Raw genomic sequence first — 13,864 nt, 5'->3', positions numbered from 1 at the left:
AATAAATAAAATAAATAAAATAAATAAAATAAATAAATAAAATAAATAAAATAAATAAAATAAATAAAATAAATAAAATAAATAAAATAAATAAAATAAATAAAATAATAAATAAAATAAATAAAATAAATAAAATAAATAAATAAAATAAATAAAATAAATAAAATAAATAAAATAGTAAATAAAATAAAATAATTATCTGTTTTATTCATTAAACATGAAACTCAGTCAACTGAACATTTAAAAAGATATCACACATATGGACTGGCTCTGATGGTTGATATGGGTTGCTGCCAGCATCCTAGGTTGTTATTATATAATAATAATAATAATAATAATAATAATAATAATAATAATAATAATAATAATAATTATTATTATTATTATTATTATTATTATTATTATTATTATTATTATTATTATTATTATTATTATTATTATTATACAATTGTATCACAGCGGCCAGTTGTTTCGCCGGACTTGGCATTGGTTACTAGTCGGGCCCCACCCAGGGGCCTAGGACGTCGTAACGTATTTTCTTAATATCCGTGCAGATCCAAGCAGTGCGGCTTTTTGCATTTGACTGATGGTGATTTTGTCAATTTTTAACTGTTTTAAATGTAATTCCAGTGCTTTTGGAATAGCACCCAGTGTGCCAATTACCACTGGAATTATCACTGCTGGTTTGTGCCATAGTCGTTGAATTTCGATTTTTAAGTCCTGGTATCTTGCGATTTTTTCATGTTCCTTCTCGGCGACCCTGCTATCACCTGGTATTGCGATGTCTATGATTGTGACCTTATTTTTCTCAACCAGTGTGATGTCTGGTGTATTATGTGCCAGTATTTTGTCGGTTTGTATACGGAAATCCCACAAGATCTTGACCATCTGATTTTCGGTGACTTTTTCAGGCTGATGTTCCCACCAGTTTGTTGCTGTTTTAATATTATAATTTTTGCACAAATTCCAATGGATCATTTGTGCTACTGAATTGTGCCGCAATTTATAATCAGTCTGCGCGATTTTTTTACAGCAGCTGAGTATGTGATCAACAGTTTCATCAGCTTCTTTGCAAAGTCTGCATTTGGCATCATCAGAGGATTTTTCGATTTTGGCCTTAATGGCATTTGTGCGGATAGCTTGTTCTTGCGCAGCCAGGATTAATGACTCTGTTTCTTTCTTTAATGTGCCTGTTGTTAGCCATAACCAAGTTTGTTCACTGTCCACTTTATCTTTTATTTTTTCCAGAAATTGGCCATGCAGTGCTTTGTTCTGCCAACTCTCCATTCTTGATTTTATCACATCTTTTCTGTATTCTTGTTTCGTCTGTTGGGCCTTCAGTAGTTTTTTGTTCTTTACTTCAATTAATAGATGTCTAATTATTATTATTATTATTATTATTATTATTATTATTATTATTATTATTATTAATAGTTGTTGATAGGAAAGGCCATAAGGTCTGCATGGTGGAAGTGGCAGTGCCTGGAGACAGCAGAAGAGAAGAGAAAGGAGAAGATAACAAAATACAAAGACCTTCAAATAGAAATAGAACGACTATGGCAAAGGCAAGCAAGGGTAGGACCAATAGTCCTAGGTGCCTTGGATGCAATCCCCAAACAACTGGAACACCATCATGGGCATTGACACATTCGCCATCAGTCAATTGCAGAAGGCGGCTTTACTTGGAACCACTTCCATCCTGCGATGATATCTGTAACACCCTCAAACATCCACAAATGCCTATCCTACGTCTTTTATAAGGACTCGACAGGTAGACAAAAATGCCAAACCCAGAATGAACATCTGGCTGACAGTGCAATGATTAATAATAATAATAATAATAATAATAATAATAATAATATCCTCCAACGTTACCTTAACAGTTCCTAGGTCCGTGGTTAGGACTCGAGCTGTTGAGCTACCAACCAGCCCCAAAGGCTGTGAATTTCACCAAAGATTAACCAAATAATAATTTGAGTACAGCAAAAACCGCTGGGAATATCAGGTTCAGAAGGTTTTAGAGAATGAGAAAGTCAAGGTCTTGTGGGACTTCAGAATCCAGACTGACAGGCACTTGGCCCACAACACACCTGACATAACAATAGTTGAAAAGAAAAAAGTATGGTTCATTGACATTGCAATACCTGGCGATGCATGAATTGAAGATAAACAGCAAGAAAAAAATCACAAAGTACCGGGACTTGCAAATTGAAGTTGAGCGACTGTGGAAAAAGAAATCGTGTGTTGTCCCGATTGTAATTGGAGCCCTTGGAGCAATTTTAAAATTTAAATTTATCAGACTTGAACATTCTGATTCTACAAAAAACCACCCTACTTGGAACAGCTTATATCCTCCGATGTTACCTTAACAGTTCCTAGGTCCTTGGTTAGGACTTGAGGTGTTGAACTACCAACCAGCCCCAAAGGCTGTGAATCTCACCAAAGATGATGATGATGATCATCATCATCATCATAGGAACATTGTACATCTTAAGAAGATACTTGGGACACTGGCAGCAAACCGTATCAACCATTAGCACCAGTCACTGGTATTTGTGATGCATTTTTGAATGTTCAGTTGGCTGAGTTTCATGTTTAATGAATAAAGTATATCATCATCATCATCATCATCATCATCATCATCATCATCATCATCATCATCATCATCATCCCCCAGTGAGGTACTACCTTGACATGGTTGGGGGGCTTGTGTGCTCTGAGGAAGATGAGAGTTAAGTTCAACCATGCTGTACAGATGTCATCAGAGGATAATAATAACAACAATAATAATAAACAACAATATTAATAACAACAACAAAACACTAATGATGACAACAGCAACAGCAGCAACGACAATAATAATAATAATAATAATAATAATAATAATAATAATAATAATAATCCACAACCCTTAGAAAGGAGACCACCAAGAAATCCCAGCACTTCAAGCTAGCCCAACTCAGTGGCTCCAAAGAAAGTAACCAAGAAAGCACAGTGCAAAGCCCCCATAGACTTCCTTCCTTCCTGTCTCTCTCTCTCTCCTTCCTTCCTTCCTTCCTTCCTTCCTTCCTTCCTTCCTTCCTTCCTTCTTTCCTTCCTTCTTCTCCCTCCCTCTCTCTCCTTCCTTCCTTCTTCTCCCTCCCTTTCTCTCCTTCCTTCCTTCCTTTCCTTCCTTCCTTCCTTCTTTCCTTCCTTCCTTCCTTCCTTCTTTCCTTCCTTCCTTCCTCTCTCCCACTCTCTCTCCTTCCTTCCTTCTTCTCCCTCCCTCTCTCCTTCCTTCCTTCTTCTCCCTCCCTCTTTCCTTCCTTCCTTCATCTCCCTCCCTCTCTCTCCTTCCTTCCTTCCTTCCTTCCTTCCTTCCTCTCCCTTTCTCTCTCCCTACTTCCTCCCCTCCTTACTTCCTTCCTCTTCCCCTCTCTCTCCTTCCTTCCTTCCTCCCCTCCCTGCCTCGCAGAAGGGAGAACTCAACCTCATCTGGCCCGCCAGGGATGGGGGGGGGAGAGATGGGCCCCCCATCAGTCCTCCTCGATCTCCGTCGGGGCTGGGAAGAAGAAGAGGAAGGAAAAAAAGAAAGAAAAGAAAAGAGGGGGGGAGTCGAGGCGCGCGGAGGGAAGGCGCTCCTCGACGAGTCCCGGCTCGGCGCCTCCGACGCCAGCAGCCGCAATCCGAGCGCGGCGTTGGGCAGAAGCGGAGCTGGGCACAGGAGCCACAGCAGCCGCCGAGCGCGCCCCCGGGAGCCGGGAGACCCCCGCCGGGGGACAGACCCTCCCCCTCGCCCGCTCCCCCTTGGCTAATTGTGCCTCCATTGGCTGGAGACCTCCCCCCCCTCCACTAAGACATTTGCATAATTAGAGGCGGAGGAGGACCATTTATTTATCTCTGCCGCCCTCCCCTCTCCCCCCCCCGCGAAGGAAGCCCCCTCCTCCCTCCCTCCCTCCTTCCATCCCTTCCTTCCTTTTTTCCCTCCTCTCTTTTTTTTCTCTCTCTCCTTCTTCTTCTTTTAAACCCCCTTCCCTCCCTCCCTCCCCCCCACCGCGAAAGTGGGGGGAGATCCCTCCAGGACCGCAGTTGGGGATGCGCCGCCGAGGGAATGAGACGCGGCGCAGCTGGCCCCCAGCCCTCGAGTCCAGCGGCGGGCGGCCAGGCAAGCGGAGCCGGCGGCTGGCTATGGGGCAGCCATCCAGCCCTGGGAGCAGAAGAGCCACCGGTCAGAGGACGCTGCCGGTAAGCCAGGAGGGATGAGGAAGGGAGCTCGGTGCGGAGGAGGAGGGAGAGGAAGAGGAGAGGAAGGAAGGAAGGGAGAGAGAGAAGAAGAAGAAGAAGAAAGAGGAGGAGGAGGAGGAAGAGGAAAAGGTGGGGAAGGAACCGGCTTCAAGGAGGTTGCGGGGCTCGCGCGGCGATCGAGGGACGGCTTGAAGGCTGTCCCCAAGCCAGGATGGGGCGCAAGTTTTGACCGAGAGGGGGGGAGAAGCGGGAGAAATAGGAGCTCTCCTAAAATTGGGGGATGGAGGGTGGGAAAAGAAAGGGGAAGATAAGGAAGGAAGAGAGTGAAGGGGAGGGGGAAAAGAGAGAGAGAGGAGAGAGAGCAAGCAAGGAAGGAAGGAAGGAAGAGAGAGAGAGAGAAAGAGAGGAGAGAGGGAGGGAGGGAAAGGGAGAAAGAGAAGAGACAGAGTAAGTAAGGAAGAGAGAAAGGAGAGAGAGAAGGAGGGAGGGAAAGAGAAAGAGGAGAGGGGGGTGGAAGGAAGTAAAAGAAAGGGGGGTAGAGAGGAAGGAAGGAAAAGAGAGAAGGTAGAGAGGAAGGAAGGAGAAGGAAGGAAGGAAGGAAGGAAGGAAGGAAGCAAGCAAGGAAGCAAGGAAGGAAGCAAGGAAGCAAGGAAAGTAGAGAGGGTAGAGAGGAAGGAAGGAGAAGAAAGAAGCAAGCAATGAAGGAAGGAAAAGAGAGAGGAGTAGAGAGGAAGGAAAGAGAAGGGAGGAAGGAAGGAAAAGAGGGAGAAAGAGAGAAAGAGAAAGAAAGAAAGAAAGAAAGAAAGAAAGAAAGAAAAGCAACAGGAGTCTCCTGCTGCTATTAACCTCCTATTGGAGCCTCGGGATTACAATTGCGCATGTTGTTGTCCTACATAATATCCTTGCTCAAGGTGGCCATCCCATGCCGGTGTGATTGTGATGGGTGTGGGGAATGGAGGTGGGAGGGGGCAGCCTAAAAAGTCCCAGTTTACCTGCAGCCTGAACCTCTGCCAATTGATTTGGAAATAAGCCCTCGCAGCCTTTTGCTTCCAAGCGAAGAGTTGCCGTTGCCGCAAAGGAGTTTGCCAGGTGCCTCTCTAAGTTGCCTGCAAACTCCAAGAGGTCTCCTCCTGTTAGGAAAGTTACACATGGCTGGTAGATTTTGCTTTTGCTTCCTTGGTTGTGTAAGGAGGTAATTGCTTAAGAGAAGGGGGGGGAAATTGCACCTCCAAGGGGAAAGAGGTTGTGGCAGGACTGCATATATATATTTTGCTCGCAGGATGTGTTTTCAAGTTGTTGTTGTTGTTTTAATAATGCCTTTCATGCAAATAGTGACAATATTTGCAATCTAAGGGTCGTCATTCTTCCATTCCGGTGTCTTTGTGTCTCTGGGATAATCTGCTTATCCTTTGACCAACAGGTTGATGTGTTTTAAGAAAAGGGGGAAGATTGACAGGATTGGAAGTTAAAAACATCTGCATTCTCCCCGTCCTCACTCCCCAGGATTATTCCTCTGTCTGAATGCTCCATGTAGGGCAATGTGGCAACGTTAGTAAACTGGATCCTTGATGGACACGTTTTGTAGGCATCTATCACCCCTTTCTCCTCTTTTCAATGGGTTTCCTCTTAAGCAAGGGGGTGGATAAAAATGTATGGTTAAACCTGATGGCATCCATCGCTTCGTGGGGAAGGTTGAAGGCACCTCATGGTCGACCCACGGGACCATCACTTTTGGTAGCAGAGGATGGTTACTTCACACCCGAGCAGATAGCAAAAAGAGAGGATTGTTGTTGGCTAAGAGTTTGTCTCTCTTCCTTTGCCGTGTCTGTTGGGGGATCTGGAAATGAAGGATCCGTGGCAGGTTGAACCTGAATTTGCAGGTTCATCTCAGGTTTTGAGATGAGGGTGCTGAGCATTGAGAAGACGGTTGGCTTGATTGACGCCAGACATGGTTCTCTTGGGGTGAGTTGGAGGTAGGGGATGGACATCTCTAGGGGTGACCGAGGAAGGTGTTCTTTCTACTAACAACCTGTGCTTCTCTTTCCCCCCAGAACGTGTTCATTTTCCTGCTTTTCTTGGAACCTTTTAACTGCTTCGCAAGCTACAGTCGTGCCAGCGAACTCTTCTACAGCATCAATGAAGGACTCCCTGCTGGATTCCTCATTGGGAATCTGGCCCAGGATTTACAGCTCGTGGGGACTGCGGAAGGAGAAGGAAAGGGAGGACTGGTGAGGAAGCAGGAGACCGACCAATGGGGGAAAAGTCCTCTTTCCTTCAGCTTTGCCTCCCAAGGACTGGGGAGCCAATACATCAACCTGGACAATCAGACCGGTATCCTGTGTACCTCAGCTCAGGAAATTGACCGAGAAACCCTCTGCTTGGAGGATAATGTTGACTCCACTGTGGTCTCGTCCTCGTCGTCTTCTCCACTTCCATCCTTGGAGTCATGCTTGCTCTTGCTAGATGTTCTGGTGTTGCCCCAGGAGTATTTCCGTCTGGTCAAGGTGAAGATTGCCATCCATGACATCAATGATAATGCACCTTGGTTCCCTGCGCCGCAGATTCACCTCTCTGTGCCTGAAAATTCGCCCATCAATACGCGGTTAGCTATAGAGCATCCGGCTGTGGACCCAGATATGGGGACTAACGGGGTGCAGACATACCAGCTCCAAGAAGATTATGGGGTTTTTACATTGGACGTGGAGGAGAATGAAAGCGGAGAAAGAACACCTTATCTTATTGTCATGGGGGCCCTGGACAGGGAGTCCATCGACCAGTATGTTACTCTTATAATTGCAGAGGATGGTGGAATTCCGCCACTGGTGGGCAGTGCCACCCTCACCATTGGTATCAGTGACATTAATGACAACTGTCCCCAGTTCAATGAGACTCAAATCAGCGTCACCATCTTTGGAAACTCTAGCATTGGCTTGCACATCGCTTCGGTCCATGCTGTGGATATTGATCACGGAATCAATGCCGAGATCACCTATTCCTACAGCCAGAAAGTTCCTTTTCTATCCCGCACCCTCTTCCGTCTTAACGAAAGCACGGGGGTGATTAAATTGTTCAAGAGGATTAACGGGGACACACCTCTTCTGCACCGGCTGAGTGTGTTGGCCAACGGTCCCGGTTGCATCCCAGCGGTGATCACCGTGTTGGTATCCATTGTCAAAGTCACCATGAGACCTCCTGAAGTCCTCCCTCGTTATATAGCTAACGAAGCCGAAGGGGTGGTTTACTTGAGGGAGTTGGAGCCCATCCATACCCCCATTGCTTTTTTTACCATCAAGGACCCCGATGAAAAATATAAAGTCGACTGCTACTTGGAGGGGGATGGCCCTTTCCAGTTGACCCCTTACCAACCTTATTGCAACGAGTATCTCTTGGAGACTACCAAGGCCTTGGATTACGAGGTTCAGCAGTTGTACGAGATCTCAGTGGTTGCGTGGAATACAGAGGGGTTTCATGTCAATAAAATCATCAAAGTGCAGGTTCTGGATGATAACGACAACTCTCCCGTTTTCTCGGAAGCCTTGGTAGAATTATCGATCGAGGAAAACAATGCCCCCAATGCATTTTTGACCAAACTGCATGCCACGGATGCCGACAGCGGAGAACGAGGCCAAGTGTCCTACTTCCTTGGGCCCGAGGCACCTTCCTATTTTTCCTTAGACAAAGTGACGGGGATCCTTACCGTTTCTACCCAGCTGGACAGAGAAGAACGAGAGAAATACCGCTACACCGTCAGAGCCGTGGATTCTGGCATGCCCCCGCGAGAATCCATCGCCACCGTGACCCTCTCTGTGTTGGATAAAAATGACAACAGCCCCAGATTTATCAACAAGGATTTCAGTTTCTTCGTACCGGAGAATTTCCCGGGCTTCGGGGAAATTGGAGTTATAAGCGTCACCGATGCAGATATCGGGCAAAATGGATGGGTGGCCCTTTCTGTGGTCAACAGAAGTGATATTTTTGTGATTGACACTGGCAAAGGTGTCTTAAGAGCCAAGGTCTCGCTAGACAGGGAACAGCAGAGCTCCTACGTCTTGTGGGTTGAAGCCGTGGATGGGGGAGACCCCCCCTTGTCCTCGACGGCTAAAATCACCGTCCTTTTACTAGACATAAATGATAACCCCCCCTTGGTTTTGTTCCCCCAGTCTAACATGTCTTACCTTCTAGTGCTTCCTTCTACATTGCCTGGTTCGCCTATCACAGAGGTCTACGCTATCGACAACGACACCGGCATGAATGCCGTCATCGCCTACAGCATTATCGGGAGAAGAGGCCCTCGGCCAGAGTCCTTCAAGATCGACCCCAAAACGGGCAACATCACCTTGGAAGAGTCGCTCATGCAGAACGACTACGGCCTGCATCGCCTCCTGGTGAAAGTTAGCGACCACGGCTATCCGGAGCCTCTGCATTCCACCGTCATGGTGAACCTCTTCGTCAACGACACCGTGAGCAACGAGAGCTACATCGAGAGCCTTCTGAGGAGAGAGTCCGACATCAACATTGAGGAGAAGGAACCCCAAATCTCCATAGAGCCCACCCACAGGAGAGCAGAGGCCGTCTCCTGCATGCCTACTCTGGTGACCCTCTCCATCATCAGCTTGAGTTCCATCAGCCTGGTGACAGGCATGGGGATTTATATTTGCCTCAGGAAGGGGAAAAAATACCACAGAGGGGACGAGGGTTTGGAAGTTCAAATCCCATTAAATGGGAGAATTGACCTGCATCTGCTGGAGAAGAAACCGGTGGAAATTTCCAATATCTGAGGGTTTTTCACAGGCCGAATAGACTCAACACCAAAACCGGTGATCTACCTTCCTTCCCTAAACTCTGGAGTGGGTTTTCAACAGTGAGTGTGACGAAAGACGCTTGGTTTATAAAGTTACTTGTAAACAGCTGTTTATAGGTTTTTAAGAAAAAAATAATGAAAGAAAAGAAAAAGAGAAATTCATTGTACAGATTTTTTTTAAAAAAAACACACGAAAAGCTACAGAGCTGACTGTATAGATTTGTCCACCTGCATTCTTGATAAACCCAGTCAATATGCATAAAATGAAAGGTAAGACGATGGCTTCCTTCCTTTGATTTTTTTTTCTTTTTTGGCCACAAGGGGGCATTGTCACCCATTCTTAGAAACCGAAAAAACGGTTAAAGAGAAAAATTAAAAAGCTACATTTTAACACGCATTGTTAACATGTAGCCCACCTTCTGGCGAGAAAAAAAGAAAGTATCAACTTGGAGTGTAATTAATGCATACATATTCCATGGTACCTGTGTGAAATTGTCAAGGGGGGGAGAAAAACTACACAGGTAAATCAGGGAAAAGCTTTTTGTGAGTTCAGTCAAACTTTCATAGTCTTTCCACCATTGGAAGGTGAGCTTGTGTTGAGAAGCGAAATGCTCACTTCTTTTGTCACTGCAGGAAACTAGTAAAATTACTACGGAGGCTAATCCATCGTCCCAAAATGTTTTGGTCAATATATTCATGGAAAAGATGCTTCTATCCATAAGGCACATGATACAGAGAAATGGGTTATGTTAGCTGACCTCTAGTTAGCAATAGCAATAGCAGTTAGACTTATATACCGCTTCATAGGGCTTTCAGCCCTCTCTAAGCGGTTTACAGAGTCAGCATATCGCCCCCACAGTCTGGGTCCTCATTTCACCCACCTCGGAAGGATGGAAGGCTGAGTCAACCTTGAGCCGGTGAGATTAGAACCGCTGAACTGCAGATAACAGTCAGATGAAGTGGCCTGCAGTACTGCACCCTAACCACTGCGCCACCTCGGCTCCCAGTTGAAGTTCTTTTGTTAGCACTTAGCAGCAATAGCCCTTAGACTTGTATACCGCTTCACAGTGTTTTACAGCCCTCTCTAAGCGGTTTACAGAGTCAGCATATTGGCCCCCAACAATCTGGATCCTTATTTTACCCACCTCAGAAGGGCGGATGGCTGAGTTGGTGAGAATCGAGCTGCTGACGGTCACCTGAATTAAGCCTGCAATGCTGCCTTCTAACCCCTGCCCCACTGTGGCTCTGCCGTTGATGGGCCATGCCTCTGAAAAGTTTTATGTGCCTTTAGAAAGAGGCATCGGTGTATGTAGGGATTTGTGGCGCGGTGGCCTAGAGGGGGAGCTCTCGCCTCACAATCAGGAGGCCGTGAGTTCGATCCTAGGTAGAGGCAGATATTTCTCTCTCTCTGGGCACAATGAGAATATATCTGCCGGGGGAAAAAACCTCCACATTGGCAACAGGAGAAGCATCTGGCCAGTAAACACTCAGCTCCATTCTGTTGCCCAGACTCCACCCGGCAAGGGATTATGGGGTCATTAAAAGGAGATGATAACAGCATGTAGGGATTCTGTCCACTGGGTATTCCAAAATGCAATCAACTTGATCCTCCATATATATGCTGATGATTACAGTAGATTCCATGAGTGGTATTTTTTTCCTACCATAAGGAAGAATATGTAGGGTTGTGGCCTAAATGCAATATCACAAGGACAGGCTGAAAGTCGAGTTGCATTGTTGGATGCTCCACTCCATAAAAATAGTGGAAGTTAATGCGGACTCCGGGAGTGAATCTCTCTGCAAGGGGAGATCCCTGCACAGAACTGCAGCTCCATTCATTCCAAAATAATTTAGATTCTTCTAGCTATGAGTTCAGAGGGACACGGTGGCTCAGTGGCTAAGACACTGAGCTTGTCAATCAAAAGGTTGGCAGTTCGGCGGTTCGAATCCCTAGCACCGCATAATGGAGTGAGCTCCCGTTTCTTCTCCCAGCTTCTGCCAACCTAGCAGCTCGAAAGCAATTATGCAAGTAGAAAAATAGGGACCACTTTTGGTGGGAAGGTAACAGCGTTCCGTGCGCCTTCGGCATTTAGACATGCCAGCCACATGACCACGAAGACGTCTTCAGACAGCGCTGGCTCTTTGGCTTTGAAACAGAGATGAGTACCACCCCCTAGAGACAGGAACGACTAGCACATATGTGCGAGGAGAACCTTTACCATTTTAGCTATGAGTTGGGTTTTTGAATTCCTCCTTTCAGGATCGGTAAGCAGCAATCCCTGACATTTGGGGGAGGGATTCTGTTTCTGGAGGATGAATAACTGTTGTTTGTTCTGGCTGATGGCATCTACATTTCAGTAGGAAGATGCAAAAAAGAGAGCAGGGTTTTCCACTCAGCTGTTGAGCTACTGGGAGATGGTCTCTTGTGGCGAGCCGATGGACAGAGAATGGAAGCAGTTAGCTTCCTCCCATAATTGGGGCATACCAGGGGTTGTGACTTTGAATATATACCTTTCTCCCTGGCTCAGCTGATAATGGATCAGAGCCTGTGGCTTAGTGATTAACACATCTGCCTAATATGCAATACAGCCCAGGTTCCAATCCCAGTAAGGGTATGGCTAGCTGATGAGAGCTAAATAGCTTGAAATAGATCTATACTAGTCTCCCTTTATTTATTTATCAGCACAAATACTACACACACAAACAAACACACACACACATATATATACATACACATGCATACATACATACACATATACATACACATACACACACACATATATACACATACATTTCATATGTGTGTGTGTGTGTGTGTATGAAAATTTGAAAAAAGATTTTCTTTTGCAGAGACTGTTATTTATTGCCTTTTTTTAATCCTCTGGGTTTTGTGTGAAAGATCAGTGTCTAATTACTGACTTCTGGTTGCCATCCTTTTCATTAACTTAGTGTTCTGGATTACGCCCCAAATTCCCCTCCCCCGCCCTTAAAACTGGTGCAATATTTCCCAGGCATTTAATCACCTTTCCTCCCTCTGCAGCTAAAATGCAAAGAGGTTATCAGCGATGCCCACCTTCAATATTGATTTTAAAAGAGAGTTGGGGGGAAAGGAAAAAAAAACTTTTATTGTGTCGTGAGCCTGCATCAATTTCATCGGTACGAAACAAGGCATCGGGGTGTTGTTATGCATAAAAATTGACACTTTTTTTTTCTTGAGCTCTGACAACAATGTCTGTACTGTACCAAAAGTGTTTATATGTCTGAAAATAAAAAAAAACCTCTCTATTTTCATAATTTTCTAAAATTGGTGAGCATTTTCTGGAGCCCCTGATGATCTCTTTTGGTTTCATTTTTTTTTCCTTTTTTGGGGTCAGGATATTTTAAACATGTGGAATACCGCAAATAGGAATCCAATTTTTGATCCATTTTAACTGGGTTAAAGAAAATGTTCTTGCTTGAAGAGATATAGAAAGGTAAATAAAGGTTAGAATGATTTACAGTTCTTAGTAGATTTGCTGCCTCAATATACCACATTCTTACTTACTAGAGTCCTGGAATGTTCTTCTTAGAACTTGTATGGACCATGTATAATCATAATCGTCTCCCAATCACAACAAAACCTCTGAAGTTAAATAAATGTTCCCTTTATTAGGAGCTCCAGCAGCCCCACCAAAAAGTTTCTCTCTCACTCCAGGCTAACAAGTCCATCCGGCAGCGAGATGAATAGTTGTCTGCCACATGTGCCTGTTATCCCCAGAGCTAAGGTGGGGCTTCGCTAACAGCTGTGGCTCTTCCATCCCAAGGACCGGCCCATAGATTTCCAGTGCTCTCCTCTCCTCTGCCTTCTCTACATTCCAGTGGTGGGAGTCAAATAATTTAACAACCGGTTCTCTGCCCTAATGGCCAGCTGGGTAGGTGGTCATGTGACTGAGTGGGCATGGCCAACTCAACATCACTCACTTCGATGGGCGCTTCGCCTTAGCTGTTACAATGTAATAAGTGTAAACCAGAGAGGCAGTTTCTATAAGCAGGCCAATAGAGATTAGGCTAGAAGCAACACCAGAATGTTTCCTTCCTGCCTTCCTTACAGGATTAGCCCTGTAAAGTGGAAAAAAAACAAAATGAGATTTCTTCCAACAACCGGTTCTCCGGACTGCTTAGAAAGTTAACAACCGGTTCTCCCGAATAGGTGCGAACTGGCTGAATCCCACCACTGCTACATCCATATTTCAGGCACTGGACCCAGCTGTTCCTCCTCTTCCTCGTCAGCCACCTCCAGACCTGGGGGCTGTTGACTCTCCATCAGAGGGCTGATGGACGGCCTAGGCTCTGCCTCTGTCTCTCCCTCTCCCTCTGTCTCTGTCTCTCTCTCTCTCTCTCTCTCTCTCTCTGACAGCTCCATTCCCACTTCCCCCTAGGAGCTCTCAAATTGACCCTCACTCCTACGCTGCTGCCTCATCTGATTCGGCTGCTGGAGGGGCCAGCCGCCAACAGGCCACAACAATAAGAGAGAGAGAGAGAGAGATGGTCAGTTAAGAAATAGGAAATATAAGTAAATAAATGCAATAAGTCAGGCATATCAGTGACAACAGCAGGTGGTTTTTTTTGTTTTTGAAATAATGGAAAATTATTTCAATAATGGAAATAATGGAAAATATAGTCATTTGCAAGTGGTAGTTATTAACCCACAAGATACTTCTGATCGTGCACAGGTAGCCTTCCACTTTACAACCATTAATCAAGATGAGAACTTCCATTGCTAAGGGATGCGCCTGTGAAATGAGTTGCACCCAAGGTTATGACCTGGCTTGCAGTTGTTAAGTGAATCCATTGTAGTTA

General features: G+C 45.3%; 1 protein-coding gene across 1 annotated transcript; it reads left to right on the top strand.

Moving 5' to 3' along the window:
- The first annotated feature begins 4,125 nt into the window (after window positions 1-4,125).
- Window positions 4,126-11,717, top strand: PCDH20 (protocadherin 20). The gene is made up of 2 exons (XM_087726335.1): window positions 4,126-4,224; window positions 6,276-11,717. The coding sequence occupies exons 1-2, from the start codon at window positions 4,168-4,170 to the stop codon at window positions 9,000-9,002; spliced, it is 2,784 nt and encodes a 927-aa protein (XP_087582461.1). The 5' UTR covers window positions 4,126-4,167; the 3' UTR covers window positions 9,003-11,717.
- Window positions 11,718-13,864: the final 2,147 nt, after the last annotated feature.

The sequence above is a fragment of the Thamnophis sirtalis genome, unplaced genomic scaffold (assembly GCF_051295495.1).
Source record: "Thamnophis sirtalis isolate CommonGarterSnake01/CBP01778 unplaced genomic scaffold, rThaSir2_p1.2 scaffold_12, whole genome shotgun sequence".
Classification (NCBI taxonomy): Eukaryota; Metazoa; Chordata; class Lepidosauria; order Squamata; family Natricidae; genus Thamnophis; species Thamnophis sirtalis.
Note: the sequence above shows the minus strand (reverse complement) of the source record. Positions and strands in the feature narration are given on the sequence as shown.